This window comes from Medicago truncatula, chromosome 5 (genome assembly GCF_003473485.1).
Source record: "Medicago truncatula cultivar Jemalong A17 chromosome 5, MtrunA17r5.0-ANR, whole genome shotgun sequence".
NCBI lineage: Eukaryota > Viridiplantae > Streptophyta > Magnoliopsida > Fabales > Fabaceae > Medicago > Medicago truncatula.
In genome coordinates this window covers 11,668,121-11,691,244 of record NC_053046.1, presented here as the reverse complement: position 1 = coordinate 11,691,244, position 23,124 = coordinate 11,668,121, and the positions used below count along the sequence as shown (strand labels likewise).

Sequence of the window (23,124 nt, the reverse complement as noted above, 5' to 3'; positions counted from 1 at the left end):
CATTCCCACCATCTCTATAAATCTCTCCTTCTCTCAACAGTATTCTCACCCTCAATGCATGTTTGTTCCTTTCTGCCTAAGATCAAGTATTTTAATGATTTGTTGTTTCATAAGAACTATAAGCTAGCAATTTTGTTGTTTCATTATTTGTGTTAATGATTTGTTGTACTATAAGAACTATAATACTAAATATGATAAAACAAAACCAGTACCAGCCAAACAATTGTGAAGTAATAGCCATGGAAATTGACAACTACAAAAAACCATAAATTGAACACACATTTTTATTCTGAAATCTCAAAGAGTTCACAAAAACAGATTATGCTCCCTGATTTATTTGGTTGAAACTTAACATAAATTTGATGTCACTTATGCATACTACTTAATGGAGAACTAAAATATTTCCATCTGTTAAGTATACAACATGACTGCAATATGTTAAAAGAATGAATAAATTAAACATCAAAGTTAAACCTTCCAAAGAGTAGGAAGCTCACGAGTCCTCTTTGCACTCTCTCTCTCTCCAAAAGTCTCTAATGAATAAACATCCCAACCATCATCCCTCCAATAAGTAGAATAAACTGTTGGAACATTTTGTACTCTCCAATAATCTGCCCCTACATTTGGACGGAGTGCCATAATCAATTCATCAGGCATATCGAAGAACTCGATTGTTTTTAGCTTAGTTAAGTGTTCAATGCCTAATGGTACATTCTTGAATGAACCACATCGTTGCATGACCAACTTCTTAAGACCTTTCATTGCTCCTTCTTCAATTATCATACATTTGAGTCCTGCTAAATCATCAAGGCCTAACACCTTTAGACTTGGAAACCCCTTTGCATTGAAATGCAACATTTCACCGACATATACTTGAAGAAATTCAAGATGTCGAAGATTTGGCAAACCTTGAAGATACACAAGAGGATCCTCCTCTAACCTGCTCCACTTTAAGAAAACTCTAACTAAGTTCTTGCAAGAATTTATCCATTGTGGAAACTTCTCTAAGCGTCCGCTCAAGTATAACTGCTGAAGATAGCGAGGAGGGTTTGAAATGTCATGAATATCGATTACCTCATCTTCTTCAATTGCAGTTATGGAAAGTGATCTAAGATTGATCATCTTCTCAATAGATGAACACAAAGCAGCACCATCTTCTTTCCTCATTTTTCTAATGCCTAGCTTTCTAAGTTGAGTGAGTCTTCCTAACTCTACCATCAATGCTCCACTTCCTTGATCTACATCTACGAAACAAAGCTTTTGCAAAGATTGCATGTTTCCTATAGGTGCAGCCACCTTGAAGCCATTCTTTGAGTGGAAATGAGCATAGGACTCAATCTTGTAGCGATACACCAGGAGGTGGCGTAACCGTTTCAGCTCCGCAATTTCAAAAGGTAATTCCATGACACAAGTGTGTTTAAGATCCAATGTTTCCAAGTATTGGAGCTTCTTAATTGAACTTGGAATGTTTTTCACCTTTGTATTCTTCAAACTTAGATGTTTCAGAAGGTAAAGGTTGATAATTTCAAGAGGAAAATCCTCCAAAGGTGCATCCTGCAAGTCTAGTACATTGAGCAACTTAACACCAGTGGAGGAGCATAATTCATGGATAGAAAAATGATTGACTGAATCTGATATTGCAAACATTAGCAGAGACCTAAGTTTGAATATGGTCTTATTCTGTTTAAGTACATTATGTGATGAATTTATGACCGATAAACGACGAACTCGTTCCGGCCATACCATATCTTGTTCTTTGGCTACTGTTGCAAAGTTCTGATCCCTTGACTTGAAATTAACAATTTCTCTTAGAAGGTCATGCATACGACAAGTCTTCATCCTTCCATCACTGGTTTTTTCTACCACTTGGAGCAAACTTCTGTTCAAAAGCTCCTTAAGGTAACGATCTGCAACTTCCTCTAGTGTCTTACCATCTTCACCATTTACAAATCCTTCAGCTACCCACAATCGAATCAATCTCATATGCTCGATAGCGTGAAATTCTGGAAAGACGCTTAAATACAACAAGCATGATTTAAGATGGTAAGGCAATTCATTGAAACTTAAGGAAAGTACTTTCTTCATATCTTCCAATTTGTCATTGCCTTCAATCTCAGAACCAAAACTTCTGCAAACTATCTGCCACTCTTCTATGTTTGATCTTCCTTTTGTAGCCAAAGCACCACTGATTGCCACAATTGCTAATGGTAACCCTCCACACAATTTCAAGATATTCCTACAAACTTCTTCAAGATGAGGAGGACATGAGTTATTATTACCTTGAAATGTCTTCCTACAAAAAAGAGACCAAGCTTCTTGCTCAGGTAAGAATTCAAGGTGAAAATCCTTACCTAATTCAGCACAAGAATACAAAGCTATATCTTTCTTGCGCGTCGTAAGCATCACTCTACTTCCACGGTCATTATTAGGCAAAGCAAGCTTTACAGCATCCCATACATTCACATGCCACACATCATCAAGCACAATTAGGTACCTGCTTCTCTGAAGCAAATCCTTAATCAACTCTTTCAGCTTGTCACTTTTCATCCTTTCAACTGCTTCTGGAACTGGTTTTCCGATGAGAATATGAATCTGTTCAACAAGGTCTTTAAGCAACTCTTCCATTTTGAAAGATTGAGAGAGATTAACCCAAGCATGAATCCTAAAACGCTTCTTGACTTTTGGATCATCATAGACTTGTTTTGCTATTGTTGTCTTCCCTAAACCTCCCATACCATAAATGGAAATCACAGCCCTATTTGATTCATCTTTGAAAAGCAAATCACAGAGCTGCTTCTTTGGATGTTCAATTCCAACTAAATCAGCTTCCTCCAGCAAAAGGGCATCACCTGTTGGAATATTTATTTAAAATTATAATAGCTATTTAACAATTAGGAGTTTTAATTGATTAGTTATCAAATTATGTAATAAAGCTAATTATATTTCTAATTTAATAATGAATTAAATAACTAGTTTATATGGATTCAAATATGAGTGAATATTACTAATGTGATGTCTTGGAATAACAGAACCACAATTGGCCATCACTTAATATATAGGCTATGATATCCAATATAATGGAAATAATGCACCTTCCTTGCCTCTTATCCCCATCTGAAGAGCATATAAGTTCCAGTTGAGGGAGAAGCACTAACCGGTAGGTGTTCATTATCAGCGACTCTCTGAATTTTAGGAGTACTGTTGAGAGACTATTATCAATGAAATCAGGTATTTTTAAAATATCTTTGATAAATCAACACGCCGTAGATCCTAAGGTTGTTGATATGCATGTTCATATATTTATTTGACTTCCACACTAAAGTATGATTATAGTTTTAATTTGTGCATTGAGCATGTATTGTATATAATTAATTATTAACAAAATTAATTCCAAATTACCTTGACTATCAAGTCTTGATGAAAGCCTTTGACTTGAGCTTGAAGGTATGATTGGACGTCTGTGCGAGATAACTTCAACTTTGGATTTGATTCCTTGTATATTTGAAGCAATTTTGCGTCTAGCTTTCATGGTCTTAATTCCAAAAACAATCTTGTGATAAGAAGATTTGATTTTGCCTTGTTGATGATCGACAAGGCGAAGATAGTATTCATCTATAGCATCTTCCATGTCTTGAGCAATATCTCTTACTCTTTTAACCCATACTTTGAGTTCAGGGTCTTTGTCTTCCAATGAATCAGCTAACATCAAGATGGACTTGTGGCGTTCAAGTTCGTCTTTGATGTATTGAACATCTTCACGGACTCCTCTTTGTAGATTTACTTCCTCTTGAAGTAACCATGTTAGCTTGTCCAATAAAAATGATACTGAACTGTCTGCCATTTTTATTTTCTTCCACTTTTTAAGAAGGTTTTGCCTTTATTCTCAATCTATTTTTTTTTGCTCTCGAAATGTTAAAAGTTGCAAACAATTGATGATTTGATTTCTGAGTATTTTCTCTCTTTTGATGATAAGATTTGTATATTCCTTTTCTTGCTTTGCTGGTGTGCTTATATAAACTATTTGCATGCCTTTCGAGGAAATTGTCAACTACCATTATATTACCATAGTATATGACTTCAACAAAACAAAAAATGATAATTTTTTTGTCTTGTCTCATATTTGTCTTCCAGTAACTAGTACTGCTTTAGAGTTTTGGGTTTTGACCTTTACAGTCTTTGATTTTCTTTTTATGAGGTAAATTGCATGTTGATCTAGCATTCTTGTGTCATATGCCATATAGCATATCTCATTATTTTCTTTCATTTTTCTAGACCTTTTTGCCTTTATTTTCAATGTTGTTTTTTTTTTTGCTCTCTAGATGAGAAAGTTTCAAGAACTTGATGATGAGAATTCTGAGTGTTTTTCTCTCTCATTTTTTCTATGACTTTTTTTTATAGGACTTGTACTTGTGGCGAGTACGATATTGAAACTAAAGGTGTTATTTATAGCCATTTGAGCCTTCTTGGGCGAACACATATATTCCTCTGAATCTGGACATTCTAGCCGAATATTTAACACCAAGACACGTGAACGGCAGTTTTGGGATAAGGGAAAGGGGCGTGCCCTTGCTAAAGTACTGGCGCCGCCCTTGTACAGGGCTAGTTAGCATTTGTATGAATATTGACCGTCCACAACCCCCAAACACAACAAGACGAAGTGGTTTAAATTAAAGAAGATGGTCCAAGATTAGTTGCAATTGCAAAAGAGCGATGAGATTTATGGATTCGTTTCCTTGCTTTGCTGGTGTGCATATGCATGCCTTTCAAGGAAATTGTCAACTACCATTATATTATCATATTTTCCCACGATGAAAAGGACGTCGTTGTATCCTATTTGACTTTAACAAAAAAAAAACGAAGACTATTTAGCAAAAACATTTATGAAATTAACTAGTCGAAATATTCACGATGAATGACAAATTTAATTTATATGTCTGTCTCCATCGTGCTACATCATTAATTTGTTTTATATAAATATAATCTTGGGTTTAAATATTTTTCATTCCTACAAATATATATATTTTTGTTTTGTTTTAAGTCCCTCCAAATATAACACTTTTTTTTCCATGTTGTTTTATTTTAGGTACCTGTAATATATTATTTACTTGGGGGAGGACTAGCATATTTAAAAAATAATAATCTTGCATAGATATTATTATCATTGGATTTACAAGATCGATTTGCTACGTACAGACTAAGGAGTGGAGTGTAAGCAATGATGCAAAGAAAATTGATAAATGATTAGTGAAATCATTTGAATATAATACAGATAACAACCTCAGGAACAATCTATTAAAATAAAAGTTTTACTCAACAAAAGTGTTAGTCAAAAAGCATGTTTTGATTCGAACACAATATATATTTACTATCTCCATTTTAATTATATAAAAACTATTGATGAAGATAAACTAATAATTTGTTTGGAAACATTCACGTAAAAGTGATTTAAAAAATTAATTCAAAGCTACAAATTCTTTTATATAAATCGAAAACTACAAATTCTAGTTAGAATCAATTCTTAAGACAAAGTCAAGATTCTTAAAACAAAGTCAAATAATATTATAAAATATCTAAACATGTCGAAATCAATTTTACATCTCTAAAAATAATTTTGACCAATTCAAAAATGAACTAAAACATACTCTTAACTTGATCATCTTAAAAAAAAAAAATGCTCCAACACAGTTTAATCTCCTCCATTCTCGTAGTCTTGTAATATCAATAGAACGTTAGAACATGGATGAATTGTTCAAGTGTACAACGGTATAGAAATCTCACTACGATTCTTCTTTTTCTATGTATTTTCTAGGTAGTTACTTCGTAATTTCCTAATTATTCACCCCTAAGTATATGTATTTTCTAGGTAGTTACTTCCTCATTTCCTAATTAATTCATCCCTAAGTATAGTGCACTGTTGATATTATTATTTTTTACAAAATAAACTTCATTTCATTAAATTTCAATGATTCTATACGAAGATGAACATGATGCTGACAAAATAAAAGGGAATGTCCTCGTGAGCTTAACTCAGTTGGTATGGACAATGCATAAAATATGCAAGGTTCGGGGTTCGAACCCCGACCACCATAAAAAAAAATAAAATGGAACAAAATCTATACCCAAAATATTCCTTCATCCGCAGCAAGTCATGCAGACAAGTAGGCAACAACTCATACAATGAAGGCAACACCGAAGCCGCTGAGTTAACTAAGAATCGTTAACATTAACACCAACCAACAAACTTTTAAGAAAGTTCACTTTTAAACTAGACATTGCCTTAATAAACAAATACAAAACAGTACACAAGGCTCTAACATTCGTCCAGCGTCTCGGATTACCCCCAATCAACATGCCCAAAAAACAAAAGGTAACTTCCCAATTTTGCATTCAACACCGCAGCCGCCTCAGTTAACCAAATATCATTAACACTAACACCAACCAATAAACTCTTATGAAAGTTCACTTTTAAATCAGACATTGCCTCAAACAAATACAAAATAGTACATAAGGCTCTAACAATATTCGTCCAACTTTTACGCCCAAATAACAACGTATTGTCGATAAATTGTAAATGATTACCAACTCGATACCCAAACAAACTAACGGATTACACCACCAATTATGATAACAAAAAACAAAATTAACATGTTTTGCTTTCAACAACAAAAAGAATTGATGCTCAATTTTTTCCCAACATTTCATGATTCGAAGCTTCCTTAGTATTAATTTTTTTTATTAGGGTTTTTCTATCATGTGCAAATTTGCACATGATAAGAAGTTTAAAGTAGTAACTTTGACTTGAAACTTGTGCATTTATATTAAATATGTAAATTTTTAATAATTAATTGTTGGTTTTCAATGAAAAGTTACTACTTTTAGTTTCTTTAACATGTGCAATATTGCACATGTTAGACAAACCCTTTTTATTATTACGATCTCGTCCACCTTTACTTCAGGAGATTTTTATATTTTATTTACCGTGCAAAAAGACGAATTTGTTTGGAAGAATAAATTGTTATAATCTTGAGTGGCTTATGTTTCAATTTTGTAAACCCAAAAAAAATAATGAGCTTATTAGCTTGTGGAACTAAAATAGTCTTGTTTGATAATCATCATTTCATCATATTCATAAACTTATGACTTATTTTTTTAGACGATGTTTCAAAAAAGCATTTGAGCTTGTAGTTTATAACTTATCATTTCTTATTTCACATTTAACCTTATCAATTTATTTAAAATTCATTTTTACCCTTGTTATTTCCTATCGTTTCATCTTGCTTCCGGAAAAAAACGGGTCCCCGTTTTTACACCCCAAATATTGAAAATAAATAAATCTGACTCTTGTTTTATTGTGTGGCTTTTGTTCTCCATCATTCCCTCTTTCATTTTGTTCGGTGTTTGCTCTTTCTCTATGACTGATGAATTGCGTTCATATTCACAAAATGTTTTGGATTGTGGACTTTGATTATATGTGGGTTGAACTAAAGTCTAAAACAATAGAATAGTTTTTAAATTAATGATATCAATTATGCTTTTTCCCAGGAAACATATCATGGTTAACATATTCAGCTACTTTTGTACAAAGAAGTTGCATACCAAATCCACCGTAGGAGTCATTCAACAATATAGGAAAACATGCAATCCTCAAGAACAAAATTGATAACAATTAAACCCAGAAAATATCCATCAGATTGATAAAGTATGTCACATATAGTCTAGAAAATAAATGACAATAGTTAAAATTATAAAATTATGCCGTCCATTGCCTTAAACAAATTTGCTCTAAATTAATATCAACGATAATAATAACCTAACTTTTAATCTTCATTTCCAAACTAAATTAATAGTAATAATAATAATAATAATAATAAACATGACCATCATAAAAGAACTTGTAAATAGTCGATCGTAAATGACAATCGTACATCTTTGATCTGCTCAAGGCACCTTTCTTCCAATCCTTGACTCAATTCAAGATGATAACATCCTCCAATGTAAAGTGACTCGAGAAGAGGACATCCATTCAGAATGGCAAGAAGCCCAATGTCAGTGAGCCTATTTCCATCAAGATGAAGACGGCGAAGTCTAGACATTGTTTCTGAAATAATTAAAGCATCACCATCATCGGCAACTGGTCTATTCCACTCTCTAGAAAATATGAGAGATTTTAAAAGACGGCAAGATCGGCCAAGGACTTCAAGAGACTCCTTCGATAGGCTACATAATGAAATCTCTAACTCCTCTAACTGCAAAAGTTTTCTCACAGCTTTGCAAAATCCTTCATCTGAAATGTATTGGCATTCTACAAGCCGCATGCATCTCAGATTAGTGCCACTGCAAATGCATAAAGCCATCATTAAGCAGCATAAAAATTTAGAAAATAAATCATGGATGATAAAACAATATACGCAATTGAAATATATACAAGAAAAAAGATTCTTTTATCAATTATTATTACTTCTCAACTATGAATTCAAGGAGCTCATCTGTGGCAAAATACTCAACAGAAATCTCTTCTAAATGACCGCAGCTTCGTTCAACAGCATAATGACAGATCTCTGGGAAATTTGCATTAAAGTAACTGCGTTCACCTATCATGCGAATGGTACGCCACATGAGAGGATCCTTGCATATGCTCCACCATAGAGGACATACTATACATGCATTTTTTACTATGTCAATGGTATCAAGCCTCCGAAGAATGTTTGTTATGATGTCTGTCGGAAGTTCAAGCCAATTTGGTACTGTTGCGCTCTCGCTTCCTGTTTCCCTTGCAGAGATTGAACAAGAAGCCATTTCATCACAATGAACAAGATGCTATCGAATTATAACCTTTTATATACACTGCTTGTGGAAACAAAACGTTTCCAATAAATAAACTTTTGAAAAAGATTATTATCATGCCTTTACCTCGATAAATATAAAGGGGCACCTAAACATTGATAGAGAGAATTATGATAGGTTATTGACAAAAATGGTTGTTTAATTTCCAATGGTAATAAAAGCTGCTCTCTGTTTCCAATAAACGTTTTTTGAATTTGCTTGAAAAAGGAGTGTTAAATGATCATTCCCATGATTACAGTTAACCGATTAAAATTACCAAAAAATAAATTGGGAAAGGAAAAGGAAAGGCTGTAGCTACTTAAAAGAGCAATAAACTTTTTTCAGAGAAAAAAAATAACAATCTTGCTAATCGGTGCCTCTAGAGCATTAGTTAAAAAATCCAAAAATAATTTTTTTATCTTGGAAATATAAATTGTCATTTTTCATACATGAGGTACTATTTAACCAATACTCATGAGACACTATTTAATATTTTCCATAAAATAATGAAAGCTAGTAGCAATGTTTTAAAAACCGGACCGAACATCAAACCGACAAGGTAATTGGTTCAAGAGTTCATTGGTCCAACCACTGGATCACTGGTTGAACCTCACGACTAAACCGGATAAAACCATATGACTCGGTTAGAAAACCCAATCTATGACAAATTTGTATAAGGTAGTCCTCTAAATTTGCATAAGGTTGTCCTCTAAAAAAATGGAATTATTAGCGCTCGCCCAAGTCATATTTTTTATTTGTCCCTGTTGAATGTGTATGTGAAGCTTGTGTCTATGGATCCTGGGATTCAACATGCTCCTAGAGCGAAGGTGGTCGCTTTTTCGACCAAATGATATGTTTATCTTTCTTTGGAGCTCCTTTAGTGGTGACCTTTTTTGGCAATGGACGTATAGAAGTTGTTTCCGACAAAACAAACTGTTGAAATTGTTCTTTGATATGAACATTCATGTTGTAACCAGCCTCGTTGAACCAGGCCTACAATGTGTAAAAAAACTGTTAGGTGGAATGTTGTAGAAAACTGGGAAAAAACTGCATTTAGTTCTGTGTCTATGAGGTTTCGAATTATACAATCTAAAACTGGACGACACATTTTAGATTATATAATCTGAAAACCTTCAAGCACCCCAAATCAGGCATCTCAGGTACGTCTGCACGGGGCCTTAAATGCGACCTTTTCAGATTATATAATCTGAAATACATATAGGTGTAGTTGGGATTATATAATCTGAAACATACCAGTACAAAACTGAATGTATAAAAACTGGGCAGAAATAAACACAGTTTTAAGGAATAAGTACATGAAGCAAATCCCACTATGGTAAGAGAGATGTCTGCCTTTTCAGCCTTAGGAGCACCATCATATTCGAACTGCAACCTCTTCCCGTGAGTGGATTTCATCCAAACGGTTGGGGGGTTGTTTTTTATCTTCAATGCAATCGTACACGCACACGACAATTCGTATATGATGAAAATTAAACAACCACACTTAGATTTACCCGTATCACACACAACTGCTCGATCAACCTCGTTTGCGAGATAATGCAAAGTGTTCCTTGTTATGCTTCTAATCAACATAGACCACAACAACTTTCATTTGAACATATGTTCAAGCATGATCATGCTCATCTAGAATAATGTGTTTCCTACTTGCATTTTTCTACATGTAACATGCATTTTTCAATCAAATTATTATAATCAATAAACTAACATAACTTATTTTTAGGTCTATTTATTTTGATATCATATGTCCAGAATTTTTAAGATCAATCAACCTGCTAGTAGTATATTATCTAATAGTCTTTTTTTTGAAGAAATATTACACTCATTGATTCAATGTTTTTTTTCGGTTGATTTATAACTGTACTTTTGTTTTTGAGATTTTTTGGTCTGTACTGTATCTTTAAATTTATTGACCCTTTTAAAATCTTTAAAATCCATTAAAATCCTTTAAAATCTATATCATGAATCCATTAAAATCTTGCAAAGAATCTTGATTGTAAAAAGTCTTTCAAAAAAAGTATTTTAAAATCCCACAAAATCAATACAATCCAACAAAGTCTTTTAAAATCTTCAAGATTTTTTCTATCAAAACAGTCTTTTAAAATCTCAATCCAATACACCCCCCTAAATCACCCACACTACAAGTCATATACTTTTTCAACCGGCTGTGTGTGCAAATTCAGCCCTACTTTGAACCGGTTGCAATTATCAATATATAAAGACTCTTGAGAAGAGTTTATAAAGATGAGGCAATCCTCACCCTGTTGAAATTTGGGGCCCAACTCATCCTTACAAAACCGGCTTATAAGGTGAGGATTGCCTCATCTTTATAAACTCTTCTCAAGAGTCTTGTCTATCCGATGTGGGACTTGGATTTTTTCCAATACACCCCCTCACGCCCAACACTCTTTGGACTTGGTGCGTGAATAGATTTAGGCGGCCCTTGAATTCGACAAGCTCTGATACCATGTTGGAAAGGCAAAAACATTCTCATTGATCAATTGCTTAGAGTGAAATTACATAGGCTAGTGTTTATATATAGATAAACAGTTGACAAAAAAATTAGTTTAAATCTGCCAAAATAACTCTGTAATAAAACTATTAATGATAGAATTAACTCTAATAAAAAACTTATTAACTTGCTAGGAAAAATCAGTTGACTTCTAACTCTATAGCTGTGAGTTAATCTCCTAACAACTTGACTTGATCTCTTTCACATCTTGTCTTTGAGATTTGTAAGACTCAATGTATTAGTCTTCGCAAGCTGCGCGCCATCCATTTGGGTCTTGTAAGACTCGAGATATTACTCTCCGCAAGTTGCGTGCGGAGGATATCGGAATTACGCCAAAAATAAAACAAAACATGTTCAAAAATATACTTTCAGACATATTCCATCTGCAAGCCTACTTGAAAAGAAGAGTAATTTTGTCAAAAAAAGAAAAAAGAGAATTGAGGTATTTATGAACATTGGGGTTGGGGGTGGGAAACAAAGCTTCCATAGGATAATGGGAACGACATTGGGGGTTGGATCAATCAATCAATTTTCTAATAATAGCTTTTCAATTTCGATAAAATTAAAAAATATAGTTAGTTTCCGAATTTAATTTCTTGTTTGAGAATTCTGTAATGTTTGTTTATTTCGCGTTTGCTATTATGCAGGAATTCATAACTTGATTAAGGTCATGATGGAATAAGAAGCTTTTAGCGATTCAGGTAACTTCTATATATTTTTAACATTCACTGTTAACTACATTTATATTATTACTCTTATTTGCATCTTGTAATAGTTTATCTATCATTGATTAAATTCAAAAGGGATCATGATTAAAGTTGATATTGAAATGAGTACAATGTGCTTTATTTATGGAGCAAGTTTATTTGAGTATTAACCTACTAACTATCTAATTAACTCACTAACAAAATCTATTTGGGTTATTAACTCTCCTAACAATTATATAGAATTAAACTATAAACTGTCAGTAGAGTTGATTGTGATTCAGTTAGAGTTAGTTGTAAGACTTGGTTAAAGTTGAGTGTCTACCGTCCTGTAAGTACAACTCGGAAGGTAAAAAGGCTGCAGGTACATTTGATATGTTAGAATGCGGATTAGAATATGAGTTTTGCTGCTAGGCTCTTTGATAATCCAAAAAACAAGTCGAGTGTGTATTAATGCAACTATATCAAGTCCATTGGAAGATAATGCGATATTTACACATAGGGAAATAATGGGATTTGAAAATGAAATATATTGGAAGAATTATATATATTAATGATCAAATTTACACAAAGGTGAAATAAAATCTACACCTTTATTTTGAGTGCTGACATATATACATGAAACAAGTCAGCTCAGTTTGTTAATATACAATATACACAACTTATTCTATATATTTTTGTTATAATTCCCTAATTTAATGCTACACCTTCCACTGATTCCGGCACTCATGGCTTCTCCTGACTGTGCCAGATCGGGGAGAACAATCTCTGAGACTGTCTAGTGCATAAACATCCCAGCCACCATCTCTCCAATAGGTAGAATAAACCTCTGGTATATGTGATACTTTCCAGTAATCTTTTCCCGGACCATGTTGGCATATTGTCATCATGAGTTCATCTGGCATATCGAAAAACTCTAGGACTTTAATTTTAGTCAAATTTTCAATGCCTGATGGCACCTTCTTCAATGACTCACAACGCCCAATGCTCAGTGTTTCAAGGCAAGGCATTGCACCTTTCCCCACTATCACCTGACCGAGTTCTTCAAATTTGTCGATGCCTAAAACCTTGAGCTTATTGAACTTCCCACACTTGAAATGCAATGTGTCACCATCATAAACTTGAAGTAGTTCAAGATGTGCAAGGTTTGGCAAATCCTGCAGATATACCAGTGGATCATGTTTCAAATAGCTCCATTTCAGAAATAACCTGGCCAGGTTATGAAGTGAAGGTATCCAGCATGGTAACTCTTTTAGCCTCCCTGACAAATACAATCGTTGAAGAAATGGAGGCGGTGTAGAAAGAGATGTCAAATCAATAACTTTATTCTCACCCTCAGAAGTAACAGAGAGTGCAGAAAGACTGACTAATTTTTCAATGCAGAAACAGAAATCCTTCCCATCTTCCTCTCTGAGTCTCATGATGCCTAACCTTCTTAGTTGGCTCAGCTCCTTTAAATGTCTTATTATCATTCTGCATCCTTTGTTTGCCTCTACAAAACAAAGCTTTTGTAGTGACTGTAAATTTCCTATTTCAAGGGGGGCTTTAAAACCATATTTGGAGTGAAATTGTGCGTAACCTTCGACTTTAGACTGGTATACAAGAAGATGGCGTAGCTTCTTAACCTTCACTATATCTGTAGGCAATTCTGTAACACAAGTATTCTTGAGATCCAGTGTTTCTAGATTTTGCAACTTTCCTAGTATACAATTTGGAATCGTTTTCACCTGTGTGTTTCTCAAGCTCAGATATGTTAAATGATATAGGTCAACAACTGCTTTCGGAAACTTCTTCAAAGGTGAATCTTGATAATCTAAAACATTGAGGAGTTTGAATCCACCTGGAAACAGTTTGCCGAGGGATAAATTTTCATCCACTCCAAACATTAAGAGAGAACGGAGTTGAGAGACAGATATATGTTGCTGTCCATTTGGAATTGGTAGTGTACCTTGAAGTGAAAGTCGTCGAATCTTTTCAGCCCGTATCACAGTCTGTTCTTTGACAATTGTTGCAAAGTTTTGGTCCTTTGACTTCAAAATAATAATCTCCCTCAAAAGATCATGGATCCTCAAAGTTTTGACTCTTCCATCAGATGTTCGCTCTGCTACTTGTAACAAGTTTCTGTTTATAAGCTTCTTCAGGTAATCCTCTGCAATATCTTCCATTGTTTTTCCTTCTCCGGCTTTGATAAATCCTTCTGCTATCCATAACCGAATCAACCTCATGCGTTGAATCAGATAGTCCTCAGGAAACATGCTTAAGTACAAGAAACAATACTTTAAGTAGTGAGGCAAATCATTAAAACTGAGGCTAAGTACTGTTTTCAGATTATCAAGTTTTCCGTTGATTTGAATTTCAGCTCCAAGACTACGGCAAATCCTATCCCACTCATCTATCCTATGTTTGTCTTTTGTAGCAAGGACACCACTCATTGCTACAATCGCAAGAGGAAGGCCCTCACATTTTCTTAAGATATAACTACATATGTTAATTAAATATGAAGGGCATCGGTGACCTTGGAAAGTCTTTTTGCAAAATAGATCCCATGCTTCATCTTCTTTCAAGGGTTGTAGGTTATATACCTTACCTTTGGATTCTTTGCTGGAAATATTGGCTAAGTTAGATTTACGTGTGGTGAGCATGATCCTGCTGCCATAATTGTTTTTTGGAAGTGCATATCTGACAGCTTCCCATTCATGCCTATGCCACACATCATCAAATACAACCAGGTACTTCCTTCTCTGCAACAGCTTTTTGATAATCATTTTCAACTTGTCTCTATGCATGCTTTCCAGGCCTTTTGGAACTTTTCGTCTTATTTCGGAAAAAAGCTTTTGGGCCAAGTCTCTGAGTAGCTCCTCAATTGCACAAGATTGAGAAACAGTAACCCAAGCGCAGGCATCAAAGTGTTTTATCACCTTTGGATCATCATATACTTTTTTCACTAAAGTAGTTTTTCCCATCCCTCCCATTCCGGTAACCGAAATTACTTTGCGTCCACGAGAACCTTTAATCAACCACCTAATCAACTGATTTTTATGTCTGTCTATGCCCACTAGATCAGTGTTGTCTAAAAGAAGAGCATCTCCTCGTTGATCATGCCATATTTTACCTGCTAGAAATCATGTTTGGTTTGTATTAGTCTGACAAGTGAGAGTTTTGTTATAAAGAAACAAATACATTTCCCTTGTTCAGTAAGAAACACTGCTAATACATATACACCGAACACAACACCGCCACGTATGACCAATAATGATTTAATAAAATAGAAGTGATTGAATATTATCACAGTGTCAGTCAGTTGGTGTCAGACACTACACACACAACACAAGTAACAAGAAACGGTGTGATAAGTGTGTAGAGAACACCGATCACACATTTTTTCTTCCATCTTTTAAATATTTTTTCTTCTAATAGTAACAAGAAATATAGTGTAATTAAAATTTTCCGATTTTTTTTTGTAACTTAGATTTAGGTGATTTGGATCCTGGGACTCACCGAGGCCAGGGCAAGCCTCAAAGCTCAGAGAGTGCTAATAAAAGTACTTACAAATAATAGCATAATTGAGAAAGAGTTTGAAGACTGTTAAAAAGTATTACTTTATATTACTTTATCTGGAAAGAGTATTTGCAGTTAGTAGTACCTGTATAAATGGAATTTGAAGCATCTGAAGCAAAGTCTAGTTTTCTGAGGAATCTCTTGTGGATTGAAAAAATAGTTGTCATGCGAGAGTTGATGTTTTTCAACTCATGAGCAATCCGATAACGAGCTTTCATATTCCTGATGCGTAAAAAAACAAAGAATCTGTTTGTATGATTACGCGCCTGGACAAGAAGTTCCAATTCATCAAGAATATCTTCAGTCTCATGAGCAACATCTCTGACTTGCTTAACCCAAACTTTGAGTTCCTCGTCACTTTCTTCTAACGCATCAGCAACCTTTAAGAAAGCTTTTATGAGCTCCAATTTTTCTTTCAGATACACCACTTCTGCTTCAACCCCTGTGAGCAAATTCACCTCATTCTCGAATACAGGTACAAGCCTTTGCAGAAGAAAATTCACAGCCTCTGCCATGATCTCTAGATCAGTCAAAATACCCTCAGTGACGACTGAACACTTGGTTTTAAGCCTAAGCCCAATAACCAAGCTAAATATAGAAGTTAGAGGAAGAGTTGTTGAGGTGGTAGTTTCGGACCAATAATTTTCAAGATTTTTTGAACTTAGGTTCTATTATTCTGCAAGTCCGTAGCAGACTAATAGAGACAAACTTTGATATGCTAACCAGATTTTCTCATTACCTGAAATTGATATGAGGTCATCACACAAGTAGATAACTAATTTTCTATAAAGAAATGAAACATAATATGCTGCAAGAGTTTGTGTGTTCAACCAAAAGCTATGAAACAATAACACTGACACAAACACGTAAATACCAATATTAATTTGACAAAAAAAGTGACATGTTAGAGAGTCAACACGCCTTCAATCTAAAGTGTCGATGTTAGATAGACTAAAAGTAATCTTAAAGTTTAAAAGAAAAGGAATCTTAAACTACTACTACTATTGTTTATGTCTTTATGAAGCTAAAAACAGTAATTGTTTATAGAATGAAAAAAAGCGCGTGAAGTTTGTCAACTTTATGTTCCTTGATTAATGCATTATGTTTTTTTGGTAGATGGAGATAAGATATATTGGACGGACCGTCCCCATGAGCATACCTTTATTGGTAGGAACATTGCAATATGCAAGGGACATGGTTGATGTTCGAATTCAGGATTCTCCACTCATTCACTTTAAGGGTGAAATTCTAGTCTTTAAACTATTTGACTATTAATACATTTTAGTGAATAAAAAAGTGTGCTAGCGGTATTAAAAAAAATAAAATTGGGAAAGGAAATGGTACCATTTGCTTGCGTATGCCAAGGTATATGCTTAATTGTAAGAAGCCAGAATCTTTGCAGGCTTGTTGAAAAATTGGCTCATAATATATTACACGTTTAGAAATAGAAATATGTACACATAGAAATTGAATGTGTTGAACTAGCAAAATTATACATGCATATTATAATATTGAGCATGTTATAGATACACTCGCATGGTGCCATTGTGAGGACATAATGAGTTATATATTTGACATTAATAAGAATATTGTTCATTGGTCATAACTATACCATGTTCAATGTAATAGTCAAATTTAGTGAAGAATGATAAACTTTGAAGGAACCCCTACTGTAAGGGGACTTATTATTATTAATATTATAAATGGACAAACTATGGATGATGTTCAAAGGCAGTTATGGACCGACCTTCGATGTAATTTACATAAGAGAAAAAATGTATGACTTGAGTGGGAAGAAATGGCATCTATTAGAAATAATGAAACGCTGTTTTCAAACATTATCCATATTAACAAGCTATGTTGAGATATAATCCTCTAAAAAAAGTATATTAGATTGAATTAGTTCTTTTCGTGGGTTTTTTTATTAACAAAAACTCAAATTGGTCATTGACTTCAAAAAAGTATTAGCCACTAATTATTGAACAACAGGAGTCACTTATTGAACCCATAATTTCTTTACAAAGTTTTTGCCATAACATTGTTTGGTAAGGTATATTGCATATCCAAACTATGGGATCTGGTTTGAGGCATTTCTTTTATGTGTCTTATCTTTGAATCTCAACTTCCTTGCATGATCACTTCGTATGATTGGGTAATGATAAACTGTAAATTTTAGATTGGGTTGATACTTGATAAAGAGGGGGATGAAAATGATGCTTGCATATGTGTTTAGGTTCTACCAATGCATGCTCTAGATATCCTAAAATTGGTAATTGCATGTGTAATTGTTATTGACATTGCAATGAAAATAATAGAATCGGTGTGGTGAATGGTTCAGGAATTAGGATCCGAACCAGGTTCAGATCCTAACTCCCGAACCTAGGTTAAATGAAATTGAGGGTAGATTGGGTTTTAACTACCAAACTAAAGTGATCGGGAGATAGGACTCGAGAGGGGCTTTTTTGAAAATTCGAGGGATCTTTGAGCATTTTGAGGGGCCTACTGAGCAGCTTTCAGAAACTATCTCGGAGTCGGAGCTGATGAAGCCCAATAAGCTTGCTGAGTTCGAAATAAGAAAGATTACAAGCCCATCACATGAAGCTAATATCAAGGGAGTTGCTACCTCCCCTTACAATTTTCCTTTGATGAAACTTTTTTTTTTAATCAAAATGTCTTTCTTCCTAGGAATTTAAATAGTATTTGCAGCGACAGTTGTGATTGCATCTCTAATGTTGCAGAAAATTGTGGTAATAAATGGTCGATGCGCCTCAATAGCATACGTGTTGCGGTTTTGACAATCACAAATACCATTATGTCACGGCCTAGATCACCTTCGCATACGTTTACTTGAACCCTCCCCCTCCCCCTCCCCAACCATTCCCTTTAAAGTTTAATCTCTTCCTCTTCTGCCAACAATATCCTTTCTGCACAAGATCATAGTATTTTATTTCTCATGTAGTCTTAATTTTATAAACTTTTGTTGTCAATGTGAATCCCAAGCCACTGTTTTTACTGTTCCATTATTTTTGTTGATGATTTCTTGTACCTATAAGAACTATATTATATGATAAAGAAAAAACACAACCAGCCAAGAAATTATGAAGTACTAGTCATGGAAACCGACAGCTACAAAAGAACCATAAATTGAACATACATTTTTATTCTGAAATCTCAAAGAGTTCACAAAAACAGATTATGCTCCATGATTTATTTGGTTGAAACTTAACATAAATTTGATGTCACTTGTGCATACTACATAATGGAAAACTAAAAAATATCCATCTGTTAAGCATACAACATGATTGCAATATTTAAAAGAATAAATAAATCAAACACCAAAGTTAAACCTTCCAAAGAGTAGGAAGCTCACGAGTCCTCTTTGCGCTACTATGATTGGAATCGCTCTCTCTCTCCCCAAAAGTCTCTAATGAATAAACATCCCAACCACCATCCCTCCAATAAGTAGAATAAACTGTTGGAACATTTTGTACTCTCCAATAATCTGCCCCTACATTTGGACGGAGTGCCATAATCAATTCATCAGGCATATCGAAGAACTCGATTGTTTTTAGCTTAGTTAAGTGTTCAATGCCTAATGGTACATTCTTGAATGAACCACATCGTTGCATAACCAACTTCTTAAGACTTTGCATTGCTCCTTCTTCAATTATCATATGTTTGAGTCCTTCTAAATCATCAAGCCCTAACACCTTTAGACTTGGAAACCCTTTTGCATTGAAATTCAATGTATCACCAACATAAACTTGAAGAAACTCAAGATGTCGAAGATTTGGCAAATCTTGAAGATACACAAGAGGATCCTCCTTTAACCTGCTCCATTTTAAGAAAACTTTGACCAAATTCTTGAGAGAATTTATCCATTGAGGAAACTTCTCTAAACGACCGCTCAAGTATAGCTGCTGAAGATACTGAGGAGGCTTCGAAATGTTGTGAATATCGATTATCTCGTCATCTTCTATTGCAGTTATGTTAAGTGATCTAAGATTGATCATCTTCTCAATAGATGAACACAAAGCAGCACCGTCTTCTTTCCTCATTTTTCTTATGCCTAGCCTCCTAAGTTGAGTGAGTTTTCCTAACTCTACCATCAAGGCTCTGCTTCCTTGATCTACCTCTATGAAACAAAGCTTTTGCAATGATAGCATGTTTCCTATAGGTGCAGCCACCTTGAAGCCATGCCTTGAGTGGAAATGAGCATAGGATTCAATTTCATAGCGATACACCAGGAGATGGCGTAACCGTTTCAGCTCCGCAACTTCAACAGGCAATTCCGTGACATAAGTGTGCTTAAGATCCAATGTTTCCAAGTATTTCAGCTTCTTAATTGAACCTGGAATGCTTTTCACCTTTGTATTTTTCAAACTTAGATGCTTCAGAAGGTAAAGGTTTACAATTTCAACAGGAAAATCCTCCAAAGGTGCATCCTGCAAGTCTAGTACATTGAGCAACTTAACACCAGTGGAGGAGCATAATTCATGGATAGAAAAATGATTGACTGAATCTGATATTGCAAACATTAGCAGAGACCTAAGTTTGAATATGGTCTTGTTCTGTTTATGTACATTATGTGACGAATTTATGACTGATAAACGACGAACTCGTTCCGGCCATACCATATCTTGTTCTTTGGCTACTGTTGCAAAGTTCTGATCCCTTGACTTGAAATTAACAATTTCTCTTAGAAGGTCATGCATTCGACAAGTCTTTATCCTTCCATCACTGGTTTTTTCTACCACTTGGAGCAAACTTCTGTTCAAAAGCTCCTTAAGGTAACGATCTGCAACTTCCTCTAGTGTCTTGCCATTTTCACTATTTACAAATCCTTCAGCTATCAACAATCGAATCAATCTCATATGCTCGATAGCGTGAAACTCCGGAAAGATGCTTAAATACAACAAACATGATTTAAGATGGTAAGGCAATTCATTGAAACTTAAGGAAAGTACTTTTTTCATATCTTCGAGTTTGTCATTGCCTTCAATTTCAGAACCAAAACTTCTGCAAACTATCTGCCACTCTTCTATGTTTGTTCTTCCTCTTGTAGCCAAAGCACCACTTATTGCTACAATTGCTAGTGGCAACCCTCCACACAATTTCAAGATATTCCTACAAACTTCTTCAAGATGAGGAGGACATGAATTACCTTGAAATGTCTTCCTACAAAAAAGAGACCAAGCTTCTTGCTCAGGTAAGAATGCAAGGTGAAAGTCCTTACCTAATTCAGCACGAACTATATCTTTCTTGCGTGTGGTAAGCATCACTCTACTTCCACGGTTGTTATTAGGCAAGGAATGCTTCACATCGTCCCATACTTTCACATTCCATACATCATCAAGAACAATTAGATACCTGCTTCTCTGAAGCAAATTCTTTATCAACTCTTTCAGATCGTCATTATTCATCGTTCCAATTGATCCTGGAGCAGGTTTTCCAAAAACATTATGGAGTTTTTGTACAAGGTCTTTCAGTATCTCTTCCATTTTGATAGATTGGGAGAGATTAACCCAAGCATGAATCCTGAAACGTTTCTTGACTTTTGGATCATCATAAACTTGTTTTGCCAATGTTGTCTTCCCTAAACCTCCCATACCATAGATCGAAATCACTTCTCTCTTTGATTCATCTTTGAAAAGCAAATCAGTCAGCTGCTTCTTTGGTTGATCAATTCCAACTAAATCAGCTTCCTCTAGCAAAAGGGCATCACCTGTTGGAGTATATATTTAAAAATATATTAGCTATTTATCAATCAGAAAGTTTTAATTGATTAATTATCAAACTATGTAATAAAGTTAATTATATTTCTAATTTGATACTAAATTAAAATAATTTTTTTATATGGACTAAAGTATGAGTGAATATTAACTAATGTACAGAATAACAATATCCCAACTGGCCATCACTTTATTATAGGCCAATATACCGGATATAATGCACGTTGCCTCTTATCCCCACCAGAAAAGCTTATAAGGCATAGGGAACACCAGTTGAGGGAGAAGCACAAAGCATAGGTGTTCATTACCAGCAATTCTCAGTATTTTAGGATTGCTGCCGAGAGAATATTATCAATTAAATTAGGTATTCTTAATATCTCTGATAAATCAACATGCCGTAGATCCTAAGGTTGTTTATATACATGTTCGTATACTTATTTGACTTCTGTACTAAAGTATGAATATAGTTCTAATTTGTGTATTAAAGATGTCTAGTATGCAATTAGTTACTATCAAAATTAATTTCAACATCACCTTGACTATCAAGCCTTGATGAAAACCTTTGACTTGAGCTTGAAGCTACATCAGGTATGATTGGACGCCTACGCAAGATAACTTCAACTTTTGATTTGATTCCTTGTATATTTGAAGCTATTTTGTGTCTAGCTTTCATGGTCTTAATGCCGAAAAGAATCTTGTGAAAATAAGATCTGATTTTTCCTTGTTGATGATCGACAAGGCGAAGATAGTATTCATCTATAGCATCTTCCATGTCTTGAGCAATAACTCTAACCCTTTTAACCCATACTTTGAGTTCAGGGTCTTTGTCTTCCATTGAATCAGCTGCCATCAAGATGGCCTTGTGGCGTTCGAGTTCGTCGTTGATGTATTGAACATCTTCACGGACGCCTCTTTGTAGATTTACCTCTTCTTGAAGTAACCAAGTTAGCTTCTCCAACAAAAATGATACTGAACTCTCTGCCATTCTTATTTTCTTCTCACTTTTTTAGACCCTTTTGCCTTTATTTTCAAATATTGCTTTATTTTTTTGCTCTCTAGATGAGAAAAGTTTCAAGAACTTGATGATGAGATTTCTAAGTATTTCTCTCTCTCTCTCTCTCTCTCTTTTTTCTATGACTTTTTTTTAGGACTAGTTGCAATTGCAAATGAGTGATGAGATTTATGGATTCTTTTTCTTGATCTGCTGGTGTGCTTATATAAACTATTGCATGTCTTCCAAGGAAATTGTCAACCATCATTATATATAATATAGCTTTTGCTAGTCTTCGTTTTTTGTTTGACAAATTATTTTTTTGTTTTAAGTCCCTCCAAATATAACACTACTTGGGGGAGGACTAGCATATTTAAAAAATAATAATCTTATATAGATATTATTTTCATTCGATTTACAGGATCGATTTGCTACATACATCCTAAGAAGTGGAGTGTACGCAATGATGTAAAGAAAATTAATTAATGATTAGTGAAGTCATTTGAATATAATACAGATAACAACCTAGAGAGTAATTCAGGTAACAAATTGAGAAAGGTTGTTTTAGAGTTTTGGTGAAGAAGCAATCTGTTAAAAAAAGTTTTACTCAACAAAAGTGTTAATTATAGTCAAGACTCAAGAAGCATGCTTTGATTCTAACGCAGCAATAGATATTTACTATCTCCATTTTAAATGAATTAAACTTTTGCTTTCATCACATAAAAGAATTATTGATGAAGATAAATTAATAATTTTTCATCATTATCTTTATTATATTTTTTACTT

General features: G+C 34.3%; 2 protein-coding genes across 4 annotated transcripts; both read right to left on the bottom strand.

Moving 5' to 3' along the window:
• Positions 1-266: 266 nt before the first annotated feature.
• Positions 267-22,524, bottom strand: LOC11406512 (disease resistance protein RPM1). 2 transcript variants are annotated; one of them, XM_003612647.4, is made up of 2 exons: positions 3,400-4,038; positions 267-2,849 (listed from the first exon to the last, which is right to left on the bottom strand). In XM_003612647.4, the coding sequence occupies exons 1-2, from the start codon at positions 3,839-3,841 to the stop codon at positions 469-471; spliced, it is 2,823 nt and encodes a 940-aa protein (XP_003612695.1). In that variant the 5' UTR covers positions 3,842-4,038; the 3' UTR covers positions 267-468. The 2 variants fall into 2 exon arrangements, with proteins under 2 accessions (XP_003612695.1, XP_003612691.1); XM_003612643.4 differs by lacking the exons at positions 267-2,849; positions 3,400-4,038 and adding exons at positions 18,756-21,340; positions 21,882-22,524.
• On the bottom strand, positions 12,599-16,619 carry LOC11406513 (disease resistance protein RPM1). 2 transcript variants are annotated; one of them, XM_024783991.2, is made up of 2 exons: positions 15,701-16,619; positions 12,599-15,172 (listed from the first exon to the last, which is right to left on the bottom strand). In XM_024783991.2, exons 1-2 carry the CDS (start codon positions 16,128-16,130, stop codon positions 12,759-12,761), a joined length of 2,844 nt encoding a protein of 947 aa, XP_024639759.1. In that variant the 5' UTR covers positions 16,131-16,619; the 3' UTR covers positions 12,599-12,758. The 2 variants fall into 2 exon arrangements, with proteins under 2 accessions (XP_024639759.1, XP_003612692.1); XM_003612644.4 differs by having other exon boundaries at positions 12,599-15,169.
• Positions 22,525-23,124: the final 600 nt, after the last annotated feature.